Consider the following 21,226-nt stretch of genomic DNA (forward strand, 5'->3'; position numbering starts at 1 on the left):
GAAAATCTTGTTATTGCTACTCTTCCTGAATGGATGGTGGCATCAGTGTGGGGTTCCACTGAAAGACTACTTATGATATCTAGTTGGTTCATAAAAAAAAAAATGGTGCTAATCTGATGTCCATTATTTCTGTCATGTCAGCTATCTGGTCATATTATAGGATTTTCACTAAAAGACTTCTAATTGTATCTAGTTGGTCCTAATGAAAATGATGGTCAAATATGGCCATGAACGTGACCAGCATGGAAATCTTTTTATTGCTACTTCTCCTTGAAAAAGGGACCCCGACTCCTTGAAAAAGGGGCTCTGAGTGTCTGTGTGGGTTCGAGTCTCAGAATCGGTTAATGTGGATATGTGAGAAAGCTTGCCAGTAGCTTCTCGTGGGTCGGTGGTTCTTTCCGTGGTTTTCCCGGGTTCTTCCTCCACCATTAATATTGGCTGCCATGTATAGCCTATCGTGAGCTGAAAAATGGCATTAAACCCTACATCAGCAAAAAGAAATCTCCTTGAAAATGTATTAATTGCTACTCCTGAATGGAAAGTCATATCTTGAAAATGTTGTTATCTCTACTATTCCCGAGTGGATAGCTATATCAACATGGGTTTTTCACTAGTAGATTTCTTATGATACCTTGATATTTGACCTAATTTTGCAACACAGATTCTTGAAGTGCTGTATTTACCTGTACACTTATCTATCTATATACAGTATATCTATATACATATATGACTTGATGTATTTATAGCCTATTATTTCCATCGTTTGATCAAATTCACTGTTGAAATTTCAAACACCAATATTTTTGGGGACTGAAAAATTAATTTCTCACAGACACACATCAGATGGACATTTATTCCAAACCAGATGACAAAAAACATCAGTACATGAACCTTCTTTCATCTAGCTGAAAAACATCTGTACATGTACCTTTTTTCATCTAGCTGAAAAACATCTGTACATGTACCTTCTTTCATCTAGCTGACAAACATCTGTACATGAACCTTCTTTCATCTAGCTGAAAAACATCTGTACATGTACCTTCTTTCATCTAGCTGAAAAACATCTGTACATGAACCTTCTTTCATCTAGCTGAAAAACATATGTACATGTACCTTCTTTCATCTAGCTGAAAAACACCTGTACATGAACCTTCTTTTACCAGCTGAAAAACATCACTACATGTACCTTCGTTCATCTAGCTGACAAACTTTTGTACATCTACCTTCTTTCATCCAGCTGACAAATATAGGTAAATGTACCTTCTGTCCTCCAACAGCAATCCAATGCACTGCACCTAAAACATCTCCTACAGTCAAGGAATTAGAATCAATGATCTGATTGAGCCATGCAGGAACTAACCCAGCACCTGACAAAGCAGGATTACAACAAAGCACTTATATCAGAAACAATATAAAGAGCCAGACAAATGGTGTATCCCCTTGGATTGTACTATTGAGAGTCACAAATCCCCTTGGTGTCAGAACTGGGAGTCAGACTGAGTAAACAACAAAATTTGGTATCAAAACTGGGTGTCAAATTATAAATTTGGAGGTCTCTGAAGCAAGTAAAGATAAAGGGAAACAATGAGGCAAACAAACCATGCTGACCTCCTGAAATACAAGCTTCCATCCAGATAGCCCTCAGGCAGGTTCCATCATTTAGAAAGACTGGCCAAGCATTGGATCATGTGAACAGATACAAATTACCTTTCCACACAAACCAGTTGTAGCATTCCTCACAATTTGAGAAACAACCTAGTCAGGCAAAGTTAGGCCATTCTCAAAATCAAGCAACAGTTAGGAAATCAAACCCTTGTGGAGACAAAAGAAGCAAGACTTGCCAACACTTGATAAAAACAAATGTATTTTCAAGTACCATCACAAGCGATCGAGCTAAACATCAAGAGCCAGGCTGTACAATGCAGAAAATGTTATCTACCCCATTGTATGCAAGGTATGCAGCATCCACAAAAACCTTTTGGATCCACCAACTGCCAACACGCAAACATGGGTAGATAATTTCTTAGCTGCCAAAATCACATTTTCCTGCCATTAATTCACTTTCTTAGACCCATGATATCAACTTTTAATTCTTTTGTGGAAAAGAATTGAAGTGTACAAAATTAATATAATTTATTTTTTTTAATTTTGTTTTTTAATTAGTCACAACACAATTTCAAAATGCTGCTCTAGAATAAAACTTGTACTAGCTTTAAGTTACACCAAAATTCTATATTGGGAATAAAAGTTTGATTGGATAGTTGTCGATAACCCAGTAGATGGGGATAATTTTACAATGCTGACCTACTGGATTATGTTCATTGTTTCAGATGTGTAAGTAAATATCTACAGCCAAAGAATGATGCATCTTCTGCAGTATGATTACCTTCTTATAGCTTTTTGTGTTATTTAGTGTATTTGTCCCATGTACTCATAAGAATGTAATTGTTAGCTTCTCAGTGTTCATGCTTGTTTTACACGGCTTATGATTATATATATATTCATGCATACATACACATGTGGGAGGTCATGGGTTTGAACCCTGGCCAAACCAAACACTTATAAAAATGGTACGAACAGTTGTCTCACTTGGTGCTCACCATTAAGAGGTTAGTGTTAGGACTGGTTGTCTGGTGTCTGGACAATGTGACTGGGTGGAACATGATGCTACATGTCTGCGGCATGATGTCCCAGGGCTAGACATCACTATAAACTGCCACACTGCAGGCATCTTAGCGATATGACTGAAATTTTTTTAAAGCTAGATTTATTTAAAAAAATCCAAATCCAGAGCACATACACACACATGTATACATGTCCAGAAAAATGGTGACCTGTTACAGGCATAAACTCTCTCCTTCAGCCATCATCTTAACTCAGCAAGTCTGGGACTATTCCTTTAAATTACAAACTGAGTTGTCCTGACAAAAATTGATTGTTGCTAGTAAAGGAGAATTGAATTTTTTGACATGTCAGGGGACAGCAGACTATAGTTGTCTATATTTGGGTCCAGCATGAGAGACCTGGGCCCAGAAGCTGGCAAACATTTAGTAACATCTTTTAGTCATCACTACCAGATATAATAAACTTGTCACTATTGACAATGTAGAGAAAAGGAATGATGATACTGTATTCGTACATTCACAGAGAGTAATTAAAATGTTGTTTCTCCCGTTTTTGCAGGTGCTTCTTGAAGACAATGAGGGGCATGTCAGATACAGTCCAACTGAAGTCTCCCCACCAATTATTGTGGAGAAAATTGATGAAATGGGCTACAGTGCAAAAGTAAAGGGTGTTCAGCCATCAAACACTCTGACTGAAGAAGACATTGTTGTAAATGTGGCAGGCATGACATGTAACTCTTGCGTCAAATCGATTGAAGCTACGATTGGTGATGTAGACGGTATAGTTAGTGTCAGAGTTTCCCTTGAGGAGAAAAAAGCCTATATCAAGCATATTCCTTCCAAAATTTCAGCAAAACAGGTTGCAGAGAAAATTGATGATATGGGTTTTGGTGCAGAATTGGTCAGAATGACATCAGATTCTCTGGTGACCAAAGTACATGTGGAAGGAATGACGTGTCAGTCATGTGTGATAACTATTGAATCAAAGATGAAAGACATGTCTGGTGTTAAAAGGATAACAGTTTCACTATCAGACAAAGAGGCAGTTATTGTTTATGACCCAAATTTGATTAATCCTGTCACCTTGCGCAGTGAAATTGAGGATATGGGATTTGCCGCAAGCTTAGAGCATGAACCTTCCGTTGAGAGAGAATTTGATAAGATTGCAACAAGAAATGCACCAGAAACCCAGGCATGTTTAATAGACATTGTGGGAATGACTTGCATGTCTTGTGTAAGAAATATTGAATCTAATATAACGGGAACTCCTGGATTAGTAACTATCAAAGTGTCACTTGAAAAAAACAATGCTTTGGTTCAGTATGACCCATCTATTACCAACCCAAAAGACATTGCTGACAGAATAGACAATATGGGATTTGAAGCAAAAGTTTCTGCAGAGAGTCCTTCACCATTATCTGTGAGTTTAGAGGACAGAACCGAGTTCGTTGTAATTAACATCAAGGGAATGACCTGTAATTCCTGTGTTAAGAATATTGAGGGAAAACTGAGTGACCATCACGGTGTGCAGAGCATCCAGGTGTCTTTGGCAGATCAGAATGGAAAAATTGAGTACTTTCCAAATCATACCACACCTCGGGTATTGTGTGATGCTATTGTTGCCATGGGCTATGAGGCATCACTACCAGGTAAAAGTTATAAAAATGAAACAATTGAGCTTTCAAGAGGCAAAACTTGATACTATCTTTTCTGCCATTTTTTAAGGTGATAGTGAATGTTGGATGTACTCATTGCTTTTTTTTGGTTAATAATTCTAACAGAAATACATTTCAGTTCGCATTCAGAACATTTGATTTGTCTGAAATAATGGACTTGATTTTGTTCCCAATAACCCTGGAAATCACTTTGCATGTGCACTCCAAATGATACTGATACCTATGCTTTGCATTTGGAGAAAAAAAACCAAACTTTTATAATGACGATATTTTGTTTAATTTATACCCTGTTTCCATCCCCACGATGACTATCCATCTGCCCGTCACACTTTATTTTCCTCGTAATATTGCCAGAATCCTCAGAGATAGTATTAACATTGTGTCCTGTAACAAATGGAGTCTGTCTGATCAGCATTTTAAGAGTTATCTCCAGTTTTATTACAGATTGTATCTGTCATGTATCCACAATGCTTCTCTTAGGTTAATATGTCCTGAGCTGTTTGAGAAACTTGGTATGCATTTGTGTCATGAGAATTGTCTGTTTTCCTTATACAAGTCGAGTGTTCCATACATGTTGAGTCAGACTGCAAACAATAAAGATCTTGATCTGTCATTACTTAATGCACTTGCAGATCAGGGTTTATATTTGTTCTACTGATTACTCCTAATAAACTGAAGAGACCCAGCTTTGCTGGCACATTATACAGTGGCAGATCTGGGTTTGTGCAGTTTGCAGTTGGACTTGTCTTATAAGCAAGTATATAAATTAAGATTTGGCTTTTAATTTTGCTGCAGTTGTTGCCTGTTCATTGGTCCTTAAAATCTTCTGTTAATATCACCAGAACTTGTTGAGACAACCTCATTGAACTTGGTACGCATTTGTTTCACAACAAGAGTTTGTTTACCCAATAAGATTTGACTTTGTCAGATTAGTTCCTTTAGAGTTATCTCCCCATGTTAGAAAACAACAATTCACATCTCCTCAACTGTTTGAGGTATCATCGTGATGTTTTGTATGTTCTTGCATCATCTCTGTCTTGCATGATCTTGTGAAAGAATGGGCTCTCTGATGAGCATTTTCATAAAAATGGGCTCAGGTTATTCCTTTTGAGAGTGGGGAGTGGGTATTTGATTAAGAACTTGTTTACTGACATCGAGCTTAAGAATGGGCAATAATCATTTTGGAAAATGTTAGGTATTATTTTGATCCCTTATAATTTTTTACCCTTTGCATCAGTTTTGTTTAATTTTTCATGTTCTGACATTCATATATTCTTTCATCAAATTATATTTTTCTTTTATTGAAATAGTTGATGCATTTGTATACAAGGAGATTTAAATACATTTTATGTCCAGAGAAATTCCATTTATTGGGGTGGAGAAAGTTATCTGCAGAGGCAAAATGAAATAAAAATATTCATTGAAATTTCAAACTGGAAATTTACAAGCCTTTTCAGGTTTAATCTTTTGATCAGAATCTCGGACTTGTGTGAAATGTTTTCCGTTTTAAAATTGGTGCAAAATTACTATTTCTCCTTTGATCTGATTGTATTGAGGAATGCTTCCTCCTGAATCGAGCCCTACTAAAAAATGAATATTGGTCTTTTCTGTCTCATTACCTCCCCATGCCACCTCCCTTTTTATCCATGCACAACATTGTATGGAATAAGCCTCACATTAAATACAATCCTTTGTGGGGAAAAGTCAAGCCATCCATTCAAAAGTTGGGATTTATTTGGATTAATATGGATTCATAAACAAGTGGTATCCATTAATTTTTTCACTTGGCTGATATTGTGAAATTTATCGCTTTCTTGGACTTGATAATTTTAGACTGCAGGGTTCAACATGCTATCACTGATGCATGTTGACTTTAAAGTGTTCATGCACACTGTCTTTAGTTCGAGCACATTGTTTTTAATTTTTTTAAAGGAAATTATTAACACACCAACATCTTAATTTATCTGTTGTTTCTGTTATCTTCTGAATGTAGTAAATGCAAGAAATAAAAGGCAAGGGAGAATGCACATGAGTTCTGATTGGCATTGGCTTGTACTGAACCTCAGCTTCCCTGTGCAACATATGTTTGTGGTCTGGTGACACCTGGGTGGCCAGTCTGCAAAAATCAGCAAAAGGCAAAGTAAAGAGGGGAAAATCATGCAAGACAAGCACAGATGTACTAAGTATATATCCAAATACAGAATAGTCGTGAGTCACGAGGGAGATGCTACAAAGGGTCCCACAACCCCTTAAAATCAGAAGGATGATGCCTTCCACCACTGTGACATCAGCAGATTTGGAGGAGATGAATGCAGATATATTGCAGTCACTGTTGGGTAAACCAGCCTTTCAGCAGCATTTGCATTGACTAGTACAAAAGATGGCAATGCACTTACTGGCCAAATTTTACTCATCTTTTCATCTTTCCCTCCTGTAGATAATAGTACACAGTGAGGGATTCTTTACCCCAGTTTTAGGCAGCCAGTGAGCATAAGTCCCCTCACAAGTCTGAGCTTGGCCTTAGGGCTTGTAATTAAGACGGGTATAATTTGGATTCAATGGATTCAGCATGCCTCACCATCCAGCTATAGCTGTACTAGCTATCCAGCTATCACAGTTTGGACTCAATTATGGTGATCTTGATGATAGATCCTATCATTTATTCAGACATATGGCTTTATATAAGGAGGGGAATCGTTGTGAAAGATCAATTCATATAGCCAAGCTGATGGTTTTACCTGAAGATGGGGACAGTAGTGGAAAATATGTCCAGTCATGCTTGAGGCATGACCAGTACCAAAACCAGCCAGTCCATCTTCTGACAGCTGGGTGGACCATTATCCCGGCTTACCAGCCATCTGCCCAGTTGCAACAAAATCAGATGACAGAACTAACTTTCCTTATTTACGCTTCCAATCTGCAGGATATTAGTGGTGTTTGTTTTAGGGATGCAGGTATCATTGTTATCGTAGGGCATAGTTTACCTTGAAATGGAAGCAGACAAAGACCAAAAATATTTGCAGTTTGTGAAGATACTTATGAGCAATGGCCCAGTACTGATCCTGCCATAGACAGGACGGAGTTTAGTTTTAAGGCTGCTGTTGAGGAGATATGCCAGTGTTGCCAGCTTTGGAATGCCTTACTCTCCCTACCACCATGCATGGCAATGAAGTCAAAGCATCAGTCAACATTATTAACGAGGAAGAGTCTCCTTCTTTCAGCCACTTCCTCAGTCTGCAAAACATAAGGAGATCATCTGTCCTAGTATATCTGTGACACAGAGAATGCCAAAGCTTTCTTTTTGTAAAGCCAGGTACCAGCCACGATCTTGTTGCATATATACAAGGGACGTTCCACTGCCATACTAGCATTGGATAAGAATGTAATGGTGATCAAAATGTCTGCCCTACCAGTCAGTAAGAATGTGTTTTTTGTCATATCTAAGCTGATATATCTTCCATGTTGGATCTGGCCTCGTTGGCATTTTTCCGACTGGCAGTTCAGGAACTACCCATCCAACTGGCGGCTCTGCCTGCATCCTCATTTATTAATACATACTCCCTGTCACATTGGAGGGACAACAGGTGTGACTGGCAAACTGGATCATTTACACCCCAAGGGTTGTTCAGATTTTAACCTTATATTTGCAGACAACTGCCAGATCAGCATAAGAGGCCATCTTACATGGCAGATGGGAAACCAAGTTTTTCAATCCCCATTTCTCTTGCATCCCAGCTCTGACTTAATTCCCCAACTCCCATAGACAGCCTACCAGTGGACGCCAGATCCCTTTAGTTCTGATCATGTTGGGTCAGTGTATTTCCCAAGAAAGGGATGTCATTTTGTAGGGGCTTCAGATTTCATTTATCGAACCTCCTCCTTGGATTTTTTATATCCAACCCCATCCTCTGTCTTCCTTTCCCGGTCTGATGGATGTGCTATCCGATTGGAAAAAGGATCATATTCTTCAGCAGGAAATACAGTCATTCATCAACAAACTGGTGTTGGAAATTGTAAGAAAGTAATAATCTCCATGGTTCTGTTCATGGCTGTTCCTTATCAAAATGATCAAAGGCAAGTTGAGGCAGATCATAGAACTGAGTTGCTTCAACAAGTTCTTTCTTCTGTCAAAGTTCAAGAAGGAGATGGTGAGGTCTCAGAGTCTTTCCATTTGAAGGGATGAGCAGGTCATACCAGTAATTACCAGCTTACTTTTAAGTCTCATTTCACCTAGTGTTGCAAAAGTTTTTTATAGGTTTGCTTACCATGACAATGTTTACCAATTTCGATTCCTTTCCTTTGGTGTAAATATCAACCCCGGGTCTTCACCAAAATTATGGATTGCATTGTCACCCTGTTTCACTCAGAATCATATACAGTGGAGTATTGGTATGATCTACTGCAAAAAAAGGTATGGTAAGTGCTGTTGTCCTCAGTGGTAGAAATAATCATCTGAATCATTTCAGTTTATAGTGAATTGAGGAAATGACTTTCACCCATCCCAGCATTTGTCACTATGGTCACAAGTTTATACTTAGTCTCAAATCTTATACATGTCCCTCTGGTCTGCATCCTTTGGATCAACATACTTGAGTCCAGTTAGACATGGGTTTCAGCATGAGAGTTGAACCCCAGCCGAGTCATACCAAAGACGTATAAAAATGGTACTAACAGCTGGCTTGCTAGGTGTTCAGCAGTAAGAGGTTAGTGTCAAGACTGGTCAGCCTGGTGTCAAAATAATGTCACTGAGTGGGACATCATGCTTCATGTCTGTAGCATGATGCCCCAGTGTTAGACATAAACTGCCACACTGTAGATATCATAGCGGTATGGCTGAAAAATTGTTAACGCTACGTTAAAAATCTAAATCACACACACACACACACACTCAGCATGAGAGATATTGCAACTCCTTGCATTACTCATTATGGCAGCAGATCTTATCCCACTGGGTTGCATTTATATGTGCCTGTTACAAAATGACTTTGCTCACTGAAAAGCATCTCTCTTCCAGTCCACTTGACAAGAAGATCAATGTCATGAAATATGTATGATCATTCATTTGTCAGTGGCACAACTACAGTTGTCTCATGACAGGAATTCCTCTAGAGAAACTCCAACTGAAAATGATGGCATTTACAGATGCCAGTACATATGATAGGGGAACCCACTTGCTGCCAGGTTTTTATATGGTCAGTGTGAAATAGGATTAAATAAATGGTCTCTTCACACCAACCTTCTAGAAATGAAAGCTGTCATAAATGACGTATGGCTCTAGAAGGACCAACTCTGGAGGCAAGTCATTCCTGATTATATTGGACAAGTCTGTTGTGTCTTACCTCAAACAGTGAGGCACCAAATTACATGATATGTGCATGCTGATTTGGCATTTTTGTTGTTGTTGTTGTTGTTGTTACCAACTTCAGATTGACATTCCTTCAGACTCATTGTTCTTGACAAGGGTCAGTTTATACAGTATGGTCTCATCATCTTCAGTTTCTCATCATATATTGGTTTTTTTCTTTAAGGACTGGTTTAGAGTCACTATCATCTTCCCTTTGAGTGAGTGCCTAGATTCCTCAGCTGGCCAGTTGTTTCTTTGGCTCTCTGATGAAGTTTGCACCAGTTACCAAGAAAGGCTACTGTTTCATATCTGACATTCAGACACCATGGCAAGAAAAAGGTCTATCAGACCTACTAGCCAATTTTGATTATAATAGACCAAAATATCTCACTGTTTCCAAAATGGAATCTGTCTTGGTCCTAACATCATTCAGCTATTATACAAAACTTGTTTCCTGATAGCTTCGGCTTACAGGGTGAGTGACTTACATGCCCCTGCAGTCGACCCAAACTATCTTCAGTTCAGATTGGATGGTTCATTGATCCTCATGACACAACCATGTTTCATGGCCAAGAACTGGTTACCATCTGTGGGAAGTCAGAGAGTTGTCATGTGCTCTTTTCTATAGGCAAGTCAAGAGCAGCAGCCATACAAGATCCTGTAACTGCCCTCAAACACTACTTGAAGTACAAGTCATGAAAATTGCACAAGAAGGTGCGAAAGCAGGATGTCAGCTCTCAAGCTCTGTCTTCATAGTTGAAGTGGGTTATGTACTTGACATATTCTGACATCTCAAAAGATCATATACCATGGATAGGTAGGATGCTCAGCTTTCCTTCCACCTATTACCTATTTTCCTAATGTTTACATGATTCGGAATGATTCAGAGGAGAAGGCAAATTTTATAGTAAATTATTTTTCTTTGAGAATACTTACCTGCTCACAATACTTGAAGACAGTCCCAACCACCATGATATGCAAGCATCCTCACTGGTATTTTGTTTGGCTTAAAACTGGCAATACTCAACAATGGCAAAGGGAGGTAATGAGTAAGAGTTATTGCCCTTTGCATGCTGTAGAAAGAAAAGACATTTTTCTCTTTTAGTAGGGCTGTTTGCAGGAGGTAGCAGGCATATATTCCCCAATGTTAATGCAGTTGGGTAAGTGTTCTTGGAGAAAAATAATTGACTATAAACCTTGCTTTCTTGCTAGGAATAACAAACTCAACAAGGTGAGCCTGACACAAGGTATTTTGCTCTAGGAAACATGAAGTAGCAAGATGGTATTGAGCCTGAATTCTAGAGTTAGTGACTTCATATTAGACACTCAGCTGAGTTACATTGTAGCAGGGGGATATTTTGTTACCCTTCACCTGTTTGTCCATCTTTCCATCATTCGTCTGTCTTCCCATCTGTCCATAACTCTCTCCTCATAAACATCGGGGTGGAAATTCACCAAACTTGAAGCCTAAACTGCCCATTCGTCATGGCACCATTACCTGTTGTTATAAACATCTAATATTGAACGTATAAAATATTAACTGAATGAACTATCCTTTACATTACATCATTTGATAAAGCAGAATGCTTCACTCTTTATATTTTTTGTATTTTCAATAGCTTCTGCATTGGATCATGATGTGATCATACGGCAGAATGGCAAGGAAGTCAGGCTGGATGTTGGTAGAGGGAAGGTGGTTTTCAAGAATGCAAAGAGTGTGGGACAAGAGGAGGATGAATATGACAAGTGTTATCTCAAGGTCACTGGAATGACCTGTGCATCATGTGTTAATGCTATAGAGAAAAACCTCATAAAAATAGAAGGTTTGTATTAGTTCCAATAAACACAGCAGATTCAGGTTCCTTTTTAGTATTTTTTATGCCAGGGCAGGGCTGATCAAATTTGTTCCCAGCCAATTGTCCAGGACAAGTGGTCTCAGAAAATTCACTTGTCTCACCTTCATTTTCACTTGTCCCAAAATTTCACTTGTGGAATAAATGTATTGACATTGTATTTTACTCCATTTGATTCAATGTGTTTTCTGCCATGGATGCAGGGGGTCATGGGTTTCATCCCCGGCCGAGTCATACCAAAGACTAAAAATGGTACTAACAGCTGCCTCGCTTGGTACTCGGCTTTAAGAGGCTAGTGTTTGGACTGGTTGGCCTGGTGTCAGGATAATGTGACTGGGTGGGTCATCATGCTACATGTCTGCAGCATGATGTCCCAGTGCTAGACATCACTATAAACTGCCACACTGCAGACATCGTAGCGATATGACTGAAAAATTATTAAAGCTACATTAAAAATCCAAAGCACACACACACACACACACTCAATGTATTTTCTAGTCACTGACTTTATTGAGATTATTGAAAGAGTAATTGGACTCGAGTGGACATTAGGAACTGGAGGAAACTTTCCTATGTTAAAAGTAAAATGGATAAATTATTTGGTGTTGAGTACTGATTTACATCTGGAACTGGAGCTTTTAATGTAATGAAATCACTTGAAGATTTTAATGGGCAGGGTCCCACTATTTTATTTTGAAATACACTATTTTAAAACACAAATAAAACAGAGAATGAGTCAATTTAAAAAGACTTTTGTCTTCATTTTAATTTAAAGTATGACAGTTTCAGAATTCTGTCAAAATAATAACACAGAAATATACCCCTATTGGGTAAGTGAATATAGAGTTGGGGCAAGTGATTTTTCTTAAAGACATTTGCCCTGGCCCTGTGTGTGAAAAAAGAAATTCTTTGAGCACTGACATAGTGGAATTATCATATCAAATATGGTATTGTATAGCCAGCTGTGACAAAAAACCCAAAGCTAGTAGTGTAATCAGGAAACATAACATGTGCTGGTATGTGACGATACAGCATGAATGCCAGTGATTGCGCTTTTGGTGTGATCATAACATTTTGTTTTTATCACTGAATTGCATCTTATCCTTACCTGTAATATGGATTATGGTAATTTGATACTTTTATGCTTACCTGTAAATGGATTATGGTAATTTGATACTTTTATGCTTATCTGTATATGGATTATGCTAATTTGATACTTTTATGCTTACCTGTATATGGATTATGCTAATTTGATACTTTTATGCTCACCTGTATATGGATTATGCTAATTTGATACTTTTGTCGCAAGAACTTGAACTAGCAGCAGATCCAGGTTAGTAGCGAAAATAAATGTAAATTTTTCATACAGCTTATTGCAGTTTTGTATGTGTTACATTTGTCATACACAAATTACTTTTTTTAATGACATTTTACATTTTTTATGCACAGATTATATGTTTTACAGACAGATTACATGTGTTACACACAGATTACACCATTTACAGACAGATGACATTTTTTATACACAGATTACACTTTTTGCCACTTAGATTATTCTGATACCTGAGAAACAGGAAATTCAGTTAGTCCTGGCAATTTTTTTATCTTTCAGGTGTGAAGTCTGTCCTGGTAGCACTGATGGCCCAGAAGGCGGAGGTGAAATATGATGCTGCTTACATCTTGCCATCGCAGATAGCCAACAAAATAATAAGCATTGGCTTCAATGCCACTGTGCTGGAATCAGAGACATTGGGTCAAGGCACAGCAGAGCTGCATGTATGCATATATGTATTGATAATTTAAATTTGCTTTATTTAATTTTGCTTGTCCACAATGTTCAAAAATGTTTGTTAAATGTTTTAAAACCATCAGGGAAGGATACACTCTGAAAAGGCCATTTTAATTTTGATTGCTTTACTAGGGGAAGAGTATCACGGTGTTTTTATAGTTGTAATGTTGATAGACTGGGTAAACAAAGAAATCATATTTGTTTCTGATGGTCATAACATTTTGAAAGGGCATACCAGGGTCTGGAAAACATTAATTTACTGATGTAAACATCAAGAAAAAGTAAAGATCCATTACCCTCAACCCTACTCCAAACTTGATTTTTCTTGAATTTTACTTCCATGTTGGGTCCTATATATTTGGTAAGACTTTGGGTTAGTTCGTGTATGTGCTAATTAGTATTTATTTATCCACATCCACCTGATGATGTTTGTATGAATGGATGCTGTGTTGACTGAGCCATTACGGCTGACAATGAAAACGGTTGGTCAAGAACTCAGTATTTGGAAGCATATTTCCAGAACTGATTACTATGAACACTACATTTAGGTAGGGGTATTACGTTTTGTGTTTGTCCAAAAAGGAAATTGACATTGAATCAATGGGTGAAAGTGCTTGGAAATTCCATGCAATGGGTCATGGCGAGAGGGAGAAAAACAAAAAGAATGGAATTGTGAGAATAGGAATGATTGTAGACTACTTTTTATTTGAACATGAAAAACTTGCGAAGAATTGTGAAAAAAAATAAGATTGCTAACTTTCAAACTGATACATATTGGAGGATTTCACCTCAACCCCCAACAGTGTTATAATCTCCAAAAATTGAAAAACAAAAATTATTTTAAAGTTCTTGTCTAATACCTTAATCTGAGATCATGAATCAGTATTTCTCCTAAGTGTACATGTAGTTCATCATAGTACTTGAAAATTACCTTTTTTATCCTTGAAATGTCTTTGAAGATTCTTGAATTTCTTGTTGAAATATCTGTATGAACTATATACAGGTTCTTTCTACATAAGCATACAAACACATGAACATTATTTTGGCCTTCTGACCTTGTTACATCATTCAAATGACCAATCCGTTCATAAAGTGCTCTTTGAGAGGAGATGCCCAGTTGATTTATGTTAGGTTACTATTTCAAGCTTTAAATGAGGAAACATTTTGAATAAATGCTATTTGTATTGACTTTTGTTGATGCATATGTCATTTGAGGCAACATTTCTGGAAGTTGTTTTAATTTAAAGCACCTTTGTGCAACTATTAAATGTTGTTGTTTCCAGATGTCAGACAAGTGTAAAGATATTATTTTTGATACAAATATCATTGCTCATTCGTCTGACTTCTGTAAGATATTTACATTTATTTTAATTTCCTGGACATGAAACTTCTGTCAGACCCATGAAAAAAAAAATGCACTGAAAAAGGTAATTTTATGCCAGTTGCAGTCTCATATTTTTTGCTGAAAAATTTAAATTTTGCCAGATAAAAGATTGCCCTTGAACCAGACCAGTTTGATAAACAGGATTTATATGAAATGGTTTTAATTTAACTGTTCAAACTGAAGACTTAATGTTTAGAACCTGTCTTGAAAGACCGCAATATCTTTAGTATTGAGATCCAGGTCTCTCAAGGCAGGTACTCTCATTGCAGTGGTCTTTGAAGACCAGTTTTACTGTATTAAAACTAGAGATAAAAGTAAGTCCGATAAGAAAATCTAGACTGTTGTACAGATGTGGATTTTATGTAATGATGTTTTTATTTTGCTTCAAATGAATGCTTTATGTGTTCTTTTCAGATTACTGGAATGACCTGCTCATCTTGTGTCCACCTCATTGAATCAACTCTGCAAAAGAAACGTGGTATCATATCAGTCTCAGTTGCCTTGGCAACAGAGAGGGGAAAATTCACCTTTGATGCTGAGCAGATTGGGCCAAGGACAATCATAGATATCATTAAGGTAAATATTATATATAGGAAGAAGAAACTCTCTTTAGCAAATTTGTGAATAATGGAACATACACAAGTGTTCATTTTAGGTATTTGATGGATTCACTTGTGTTTAACAGCAGATAAAAACCTGAGGAGGTAGAAGTAAAGTTCCTTGTCCAGAGCTATACCATGATGACTGACCAAGTCTGGTCTGCTCAGGATTTGAACCTGCACCCTTTTGGTCATGAGCTAGCATTCTGCATGCTAACCTTTTGGCTGCATGCAAAATTAACCAAATTCATTCCAAAATCTCCTTGGCTCAGAGGTTAGCATGAAGAATCGACTCACTGCATACTAGAGCACATTGAATGTTTGGTTACATATTATTTTTGAAATGAGCACAAGTGTAATATTTTATTGATCACAAATATCTTTGATTTAATTCAATATAACCATACAATATTTTAGTATAATGATTATGAAGTACATTTGATGCCATGGACATTCTGCCTTTGCCTGTTTGATGTGATGTAATTGACTTCATGGGTTCTTATTATACTGTGTTTCAAATGGCTGTCTATGATTTCAACAGTGCAGATGTGACAGGCAGTGGTCCTGCTCCATTGCCTCTGGCTTTGTCCAACTTAAAAGAGGCTTGTTGCCATTCACCCTATAGATGGTCTAGAAGGGATACAGATTCCATTTGACTGGGAATGCCGCTAGTAGGGTTTGTCACATCACCACCCATGACTGGTTTTAGTTGACAGAAACCCCATGTCCTTTGTATCATGGTGAACTCAAATCAGAGGAATTGATTGTGACAGCCCCCACCCCATGCTTCAGTTGGGGTACCCTGCTTCTTCCCACCTGCAAGTTAAGGTGTTGTTGGCGCAAGTTTGGACATTTGATAAGATAGCTAACAAAGTTACTGTCTCCTTCTCATGGATTTGTGTCCTAAGCCTTCTGGTGCTGAGCACCAGCAGATTGTTTCCAATTTAAAGAGGTTTCTGGGGCCTCCTCTGATCCATATCTTCAGCTCCTGCACTCTGAGATAGGCCAAGAGCTAACATTGAATTTTTCAGGACCAGGAGTTACCAGGCTGCAGAAGGGGTGATCTGCACCCCATTTTATGCACTATCCACTGGTCTATTCCTTTAACTATCCCTTGGATTTTGGTGCATCTCAAGTGGGGATATTGGTTGGGACCTGGATTTGCCTCACAGTTAAAACCCTGCAGACCTTGGAGTTCAAGACCTGTGTGCTTGTGATAATTGCCATGCATTCTGCTCTTTTGTCAGCAGCTTCTTCAGTCTCTTAAAGAAGGAATTATTATCTCTAGTGGTGTTTCAGTGCTTGCTGGAGGATGTTGTGAGGACATCAATGGTGCTTTCAGCGAAGCTTCTTCACTTTCATAAGGAAGTACCCTTGGAGACATCAAAGGTCTTACTGGACTACAGTAAGAACATTTTTAGGGTTGCTCTGCTTGAGTTAGAGATGCTCGTTGGAGGTCTTATACCCTCGTTAGCATCACAGGAGTTGATGGAACAGCAACAGTAGTCCTTGTCAGTGAGTTGGGGCCAGTTGAAGCCTGTCATTTACCACACTCATTCTGACTGCCTTATAGACCCTTCTCTGATGTTCTTCAGACAGGCAGAGCCTCCACAGTACCACAAGTAGTCTCCACAGTCTCAAAAGCAGTCTCCTTAGTCTCTCACAGTAGCCTCAACAGTCTCACAAGCAGCCTCCATAGCCTCATAAGCAGCCTTAGTTTAGAGCAAACTCCTGCCTGTTGTCTACAGACTTCTCTCCATTTCTCAAGGACAGAGGTGGTCAGCCAAACTCAGGGTTTCTATTCCAGGTTTTTTATGGTGTGATAAAAAGTGGAAAATTTCATAATTGATGTTTTGGCCATAAACAGCATGCAGATTCTCCACCTTCATGTTTAGCTCATCTCAATTGATTAATCTGCCAGGACACGTTTTTGAGCAAAGATGCCAGCTATGTTATCAAGTCTAGGATTCCATGTACTTCTAGGGTTATGGTGCATAGTGGAAAATCTTCCATAATTTGTGTTCTGTGTCCATTAATAAGGGTTATAGGGCAGCCCTTTCTAACACTTTCAAGTTCAGTAGGATTCCTGCTATCTGGCTGAACCCTCATCTTTCTGAGCTCATCGGGTAATTTGCAATTTGTTTTCTTCTCTTTGCCAACCTGAATATCTGGCTGAGAATCAGATAGTTTCAATAGTCCCACTTCCTTTGGAGATCCCTAGATTCAATCTTATCTGTGCTGGAGATGATCAGTATTAGGCTGCTTTGTCCATTTAGGGGTTTAAGGTTTTATTTGGCTCCCACTAAAGAGAGTAGGAAGGGTCAGAAGAGTATCTTTCTGTCTCAGAAGGGTTCTTCTGATATTTCATCAGCCACCATTTCAAGATTGGTTGTCTACACTATCAAGACAGAGTAATATTCCCTCGTTGCGAAGGACCTTTCTTTTATGAGAATCAAAGCCCATGAAGTTAGGGCTAGAGCTGTGTTCTGGCAGTCTCACACTATCTCCTCTTCACTTTACCTTCAGTCAATGGAGAAACAAAAGCTGAGGTAGTTTTTTTGTTGGGTCATACAGCATGTGGCTCAGCCTTCTATCAGCCTGCTGTAGTGAACACAGAGACGATAAGGGTAAGTGCAGTTTTTTTTGTATATCAGTCTTGCGGAGGCCATCAACATCCCTCCTAACAGATAAATTCAGGAATGCGGTAGTAACAGGTATTGTATTACTGCTTTTAAATTGTAGTTATTTTGTGTGAGTGTTAAAACGTTTTTAATTATTTTGTAATTAACCTGCTACCACTGCAGTTATTCCCCACTCCCACCCTGATGCCCTATACACAGTTCAAGTTGACGGAGGAAGGTATTCTGTTTGTTAGTATTGACTAAGGAGTCAGACTGGAATCACATTCTTTTCAATTCTGGCACTCAGATACTAAATGGAGGAAGAAATAATTAGCTTGGACTGGGGAATAGGAGTCAAGAAAAAAAAGAAAGCAATGCAATCATTGCAGGTATTTTATAAAAGACTACGCTTTACATTGGATGCATTATTGTCTTTTGTTTTATTTTTAAATTTTGCAGTGGCTTCACATGATTCTTTGGGCAATGATAATGGGATGGAGGCCATAGAAGAAACTTGGTCTTAAAGTTCATAGGTCATGACTTGAAAGAGCAGCATTGCATTTTAAATTTTGTACATTTGGAGGTGAGGTAATGTTTATTTTTGTTTACTTTTAGGGCCAGGGATTTGATGCCAGAGTGTTTTTGATTTGGATTAGTTTATCTTATTTTTGTTCTTTTAGGGCCTGGGATTTGATGCCAAATTGTTTGAAGATGATGATAAGAATGCCTCTCGGTATGATCACAGAGATGAGATCAAAAGGTATTTTTTTATGTGACACATTTGTGTACTACGTACTGCTTATGTGCTACAAAACCATTTAGCCTTATTATAAATGCTAACGATAAATTTAGTAAATATCTAAAAATGAAATTAAAATGTGAAGATATTGGGTTGGCCGCTGAGATCATCTGTTTGAACAAGCAGACTGTGGCGTTAATGGACTTAAAATTATAATACATTATTATGAAATTGTAAATGTAGCATCATAGTCAGTAGAGTGCTAATTCAAGAAAGTTAAACTCCTCCCCCTCGTTTTATTTGTACTTCCCCATATTTTTGTGACAAGGGGGGAAATCCCTCCTTATGATAAAATCCAGGGAGCATCTCAGCAATTATATACTGTCTATGAAAAGCAGTTAAACATGTTTTTAGTGCCTTACAAGTTATGTATGAAGACGAATATCAGTAAACTAGTGACATTAAACTGATAATTCTTCAGATGGCGTACTTCCTTCCTGTGGTCCCTAATTTTTGGTGTACCTGCCATGGCAATTATGATGTACTTCATGTTTGCTGAAGACCCACGTAAGGGTGCAGTTGAAGTTCATTCCATGCTTATGAATGACACAACTGAAATGACAGTGACAGCGAAGCCGGGGCATCATGAGACAGTGACCATGAAACCAGCTAATGATACAATAGTGACAACAGCACACATGGGAAATACTCATGGGTGGCAAATAATGATTGTTCCAGGCTTGTCCGTTGACAATCTCATCATGTTCATCCTATCCACACCAGTACAAGTATGTCATCTTTCCAAATATTCTTACTCCTACCTACCTATCTACCTCTGGCTTTCTGTTTATATGTCTTCTTATCTTTCTGCCTACTTGTCTGTTTGCTGTTTGATTACATTATTATACAGGATCAATTGAGAAGTAGTCACAATCCCTGCATTTTCAGCTTGTTCAAGGCAGATGAAGTAAAATCTGTGAGAATTTAAACTTTTTCAAAATTTAAACATGTGAAAATAATGGGGATTAATATTTAATATTGAATGATTGGTGTTTTCATAATTGGAGGGAGCTGTGGTGCTGGACTCTTGACTGAAAGGGTGCAGGTTTGAATCCTACCATCAAACCAGCCTGAGTCAGCTGCTGTGGTGTCCATGAGCAAGACACTTTACTCCAGTTGCCTTGGCACTAAATAACCTACTTGTGTAGCTGTGCTGTAAAACACCAAACCAAACCATAATTGGAATTGTAAAGAATTGAAACACTGATTCCGCTGCTCAAAATTTCTTTCTTCAGGGTAATAAGGACTCGTATGAAATTATGAATTTTAAATAAAATGTTGTAGATTTTAAATGGAAATGATAGAAACGTGAATTATTTTTACTTTATAAACTATTTTGACAAGCATCATGCCCATCTCTCTCTCTCTCTCTGCCTGTTGTAAGACAAGCATTTTATGTTATGGCACTATCTCTCCACCATAGATCTCTGCTTCAAGGTCAAGATCATGGCAGTGGAACATGTATCTTGCCAGGAGATATAGCTTTTGAATCACTAAAGTTACTGTGATTACATCTTTTCCCAATTATATATTATGTATATGTGGTGTGTCACATACTGTACCTGCCTCAAGGTCCAGGTCATGGCAAGGGAAAATTTAATTCTGTGACTTGTATCTTTGCCAGAAATATAACTGGTGAATCACCAAAGTTATTGTGAAGAAATTTTTGCCAGTTATGTAATCATGTATATGCGATGTATCATATACCATACCTGCCTAAAGGTCAAGGTTGTTACAGGGGAAATTGTATTTCTGTGACTTGTTTCCTTGTCTTGTGTATAACTTTTGCGTCATGGAATATATTTTAATGAAACTTTTGGCAGTTATGTATCATGACATTGTGTCAGATGGCAGGGGAAAATGTAATTACTTTTATGGGTTTAAATTTCGTGGTTTGGGTAAAACTTTCATACCCATGGGTACCTAATTTTGTAGATCTATCATTTACACAAAAAAAAAAGCTGATGTTTATATCTCTGTAAACATTTATATCAACATTCATTACCATGCATTTGCGAGGAGACAGATGTAATCCATACTGCATAATTAAGTTGATTAATTTATTCATTGCTAATATATGGCATAAATGCAGAGATTTTAAATAAAATGCTGACTTATTTTTTCCACATATGTCTGAGTTAACACATTTAATACCACTATTGAAATCTTAAGCAGTTAGGTTTTCTTGTACTTAAAGACCACTATCAAAGCATTCAGTTCTCAACAATTAGGGAATAGGTACTTAAAGACCACTATCAAAGCATTAAATTCTCAGCAGTTAGGGATTAGGTACTTAAAGACCACCATCAAAGCATTAAATTCTCAACAGTTAGGGGTTAGGTACTTAAAGACCACCATCAAAGCATTAAATTCTCAACAGTTAGGGATTAGGTACTTCAAGACCACCATCAAAGCATTAAATTCTCAACAGTTAGTGTTTTCTCTATCTTATATCACTGACAGTGTATCGATTGATATGATTTATTGGATAACCTGTAAAAAATGTAGCATGCAGTATGTTGGACAAACACTTCAAC

The 21,226-nt window shown here is 37.8% G+C and overlaps 1 protein-coding gene across 1 annotated transcript in view; it reads left to right on the plus strand.

Annotated features, from left to right (window-relative positions):
• The window catches only part of LOC149797580 (copper-transporting ATPase 1-like), a 130,422-nt gene that overhangs the window by 60,441 nt on the left and 48,755 nt on the right, over window positions 1-21,226 (plus strand). Inside the window, exons 3-8 of the mRNA XM_089962477.1 lie at window positions 3,184-4,273; window positions 11,264-11,467; window positions 13,110-13,273; window positions 15,085-15,246; window positions 18,571-18,650; window positions 19,111-19,417. Of these exons, the coding sequence (XP_089818603.1) occupies window positions 3,184-4,273; window positions 11,264-11,467; window positions 13,110-13,273; window positions 15,085-15,246; window positions 18,571-18,650; window positions 19,111-19,417 (2,007 nt within the window). The remainder of the gene's footprint in view (window positions 1-3,183; window positions 4,274-11,263; window positions 11,468-13,109; window positions 13,274-15,084; window positions 15,247-18,570; window positions 18,651-19,110; window positions 19,418-21,226) is intronic.

This window comes from Sinohyriopsis cumingii, chromosome 6, assembly GCF_028554795.1.
Source record: "Sinohyriopsis cumingii isolate HCF-2022 chromosome 6, ASM2855479v2, whole genome shotgun sequence".
Taxonomy (NCBI): Eukaryota; Metazoa; Mollusca; class Bivalvia; order Unionida; family Unionidae; genus Sinohyriopsis; species Sinohyriopsis cumingii.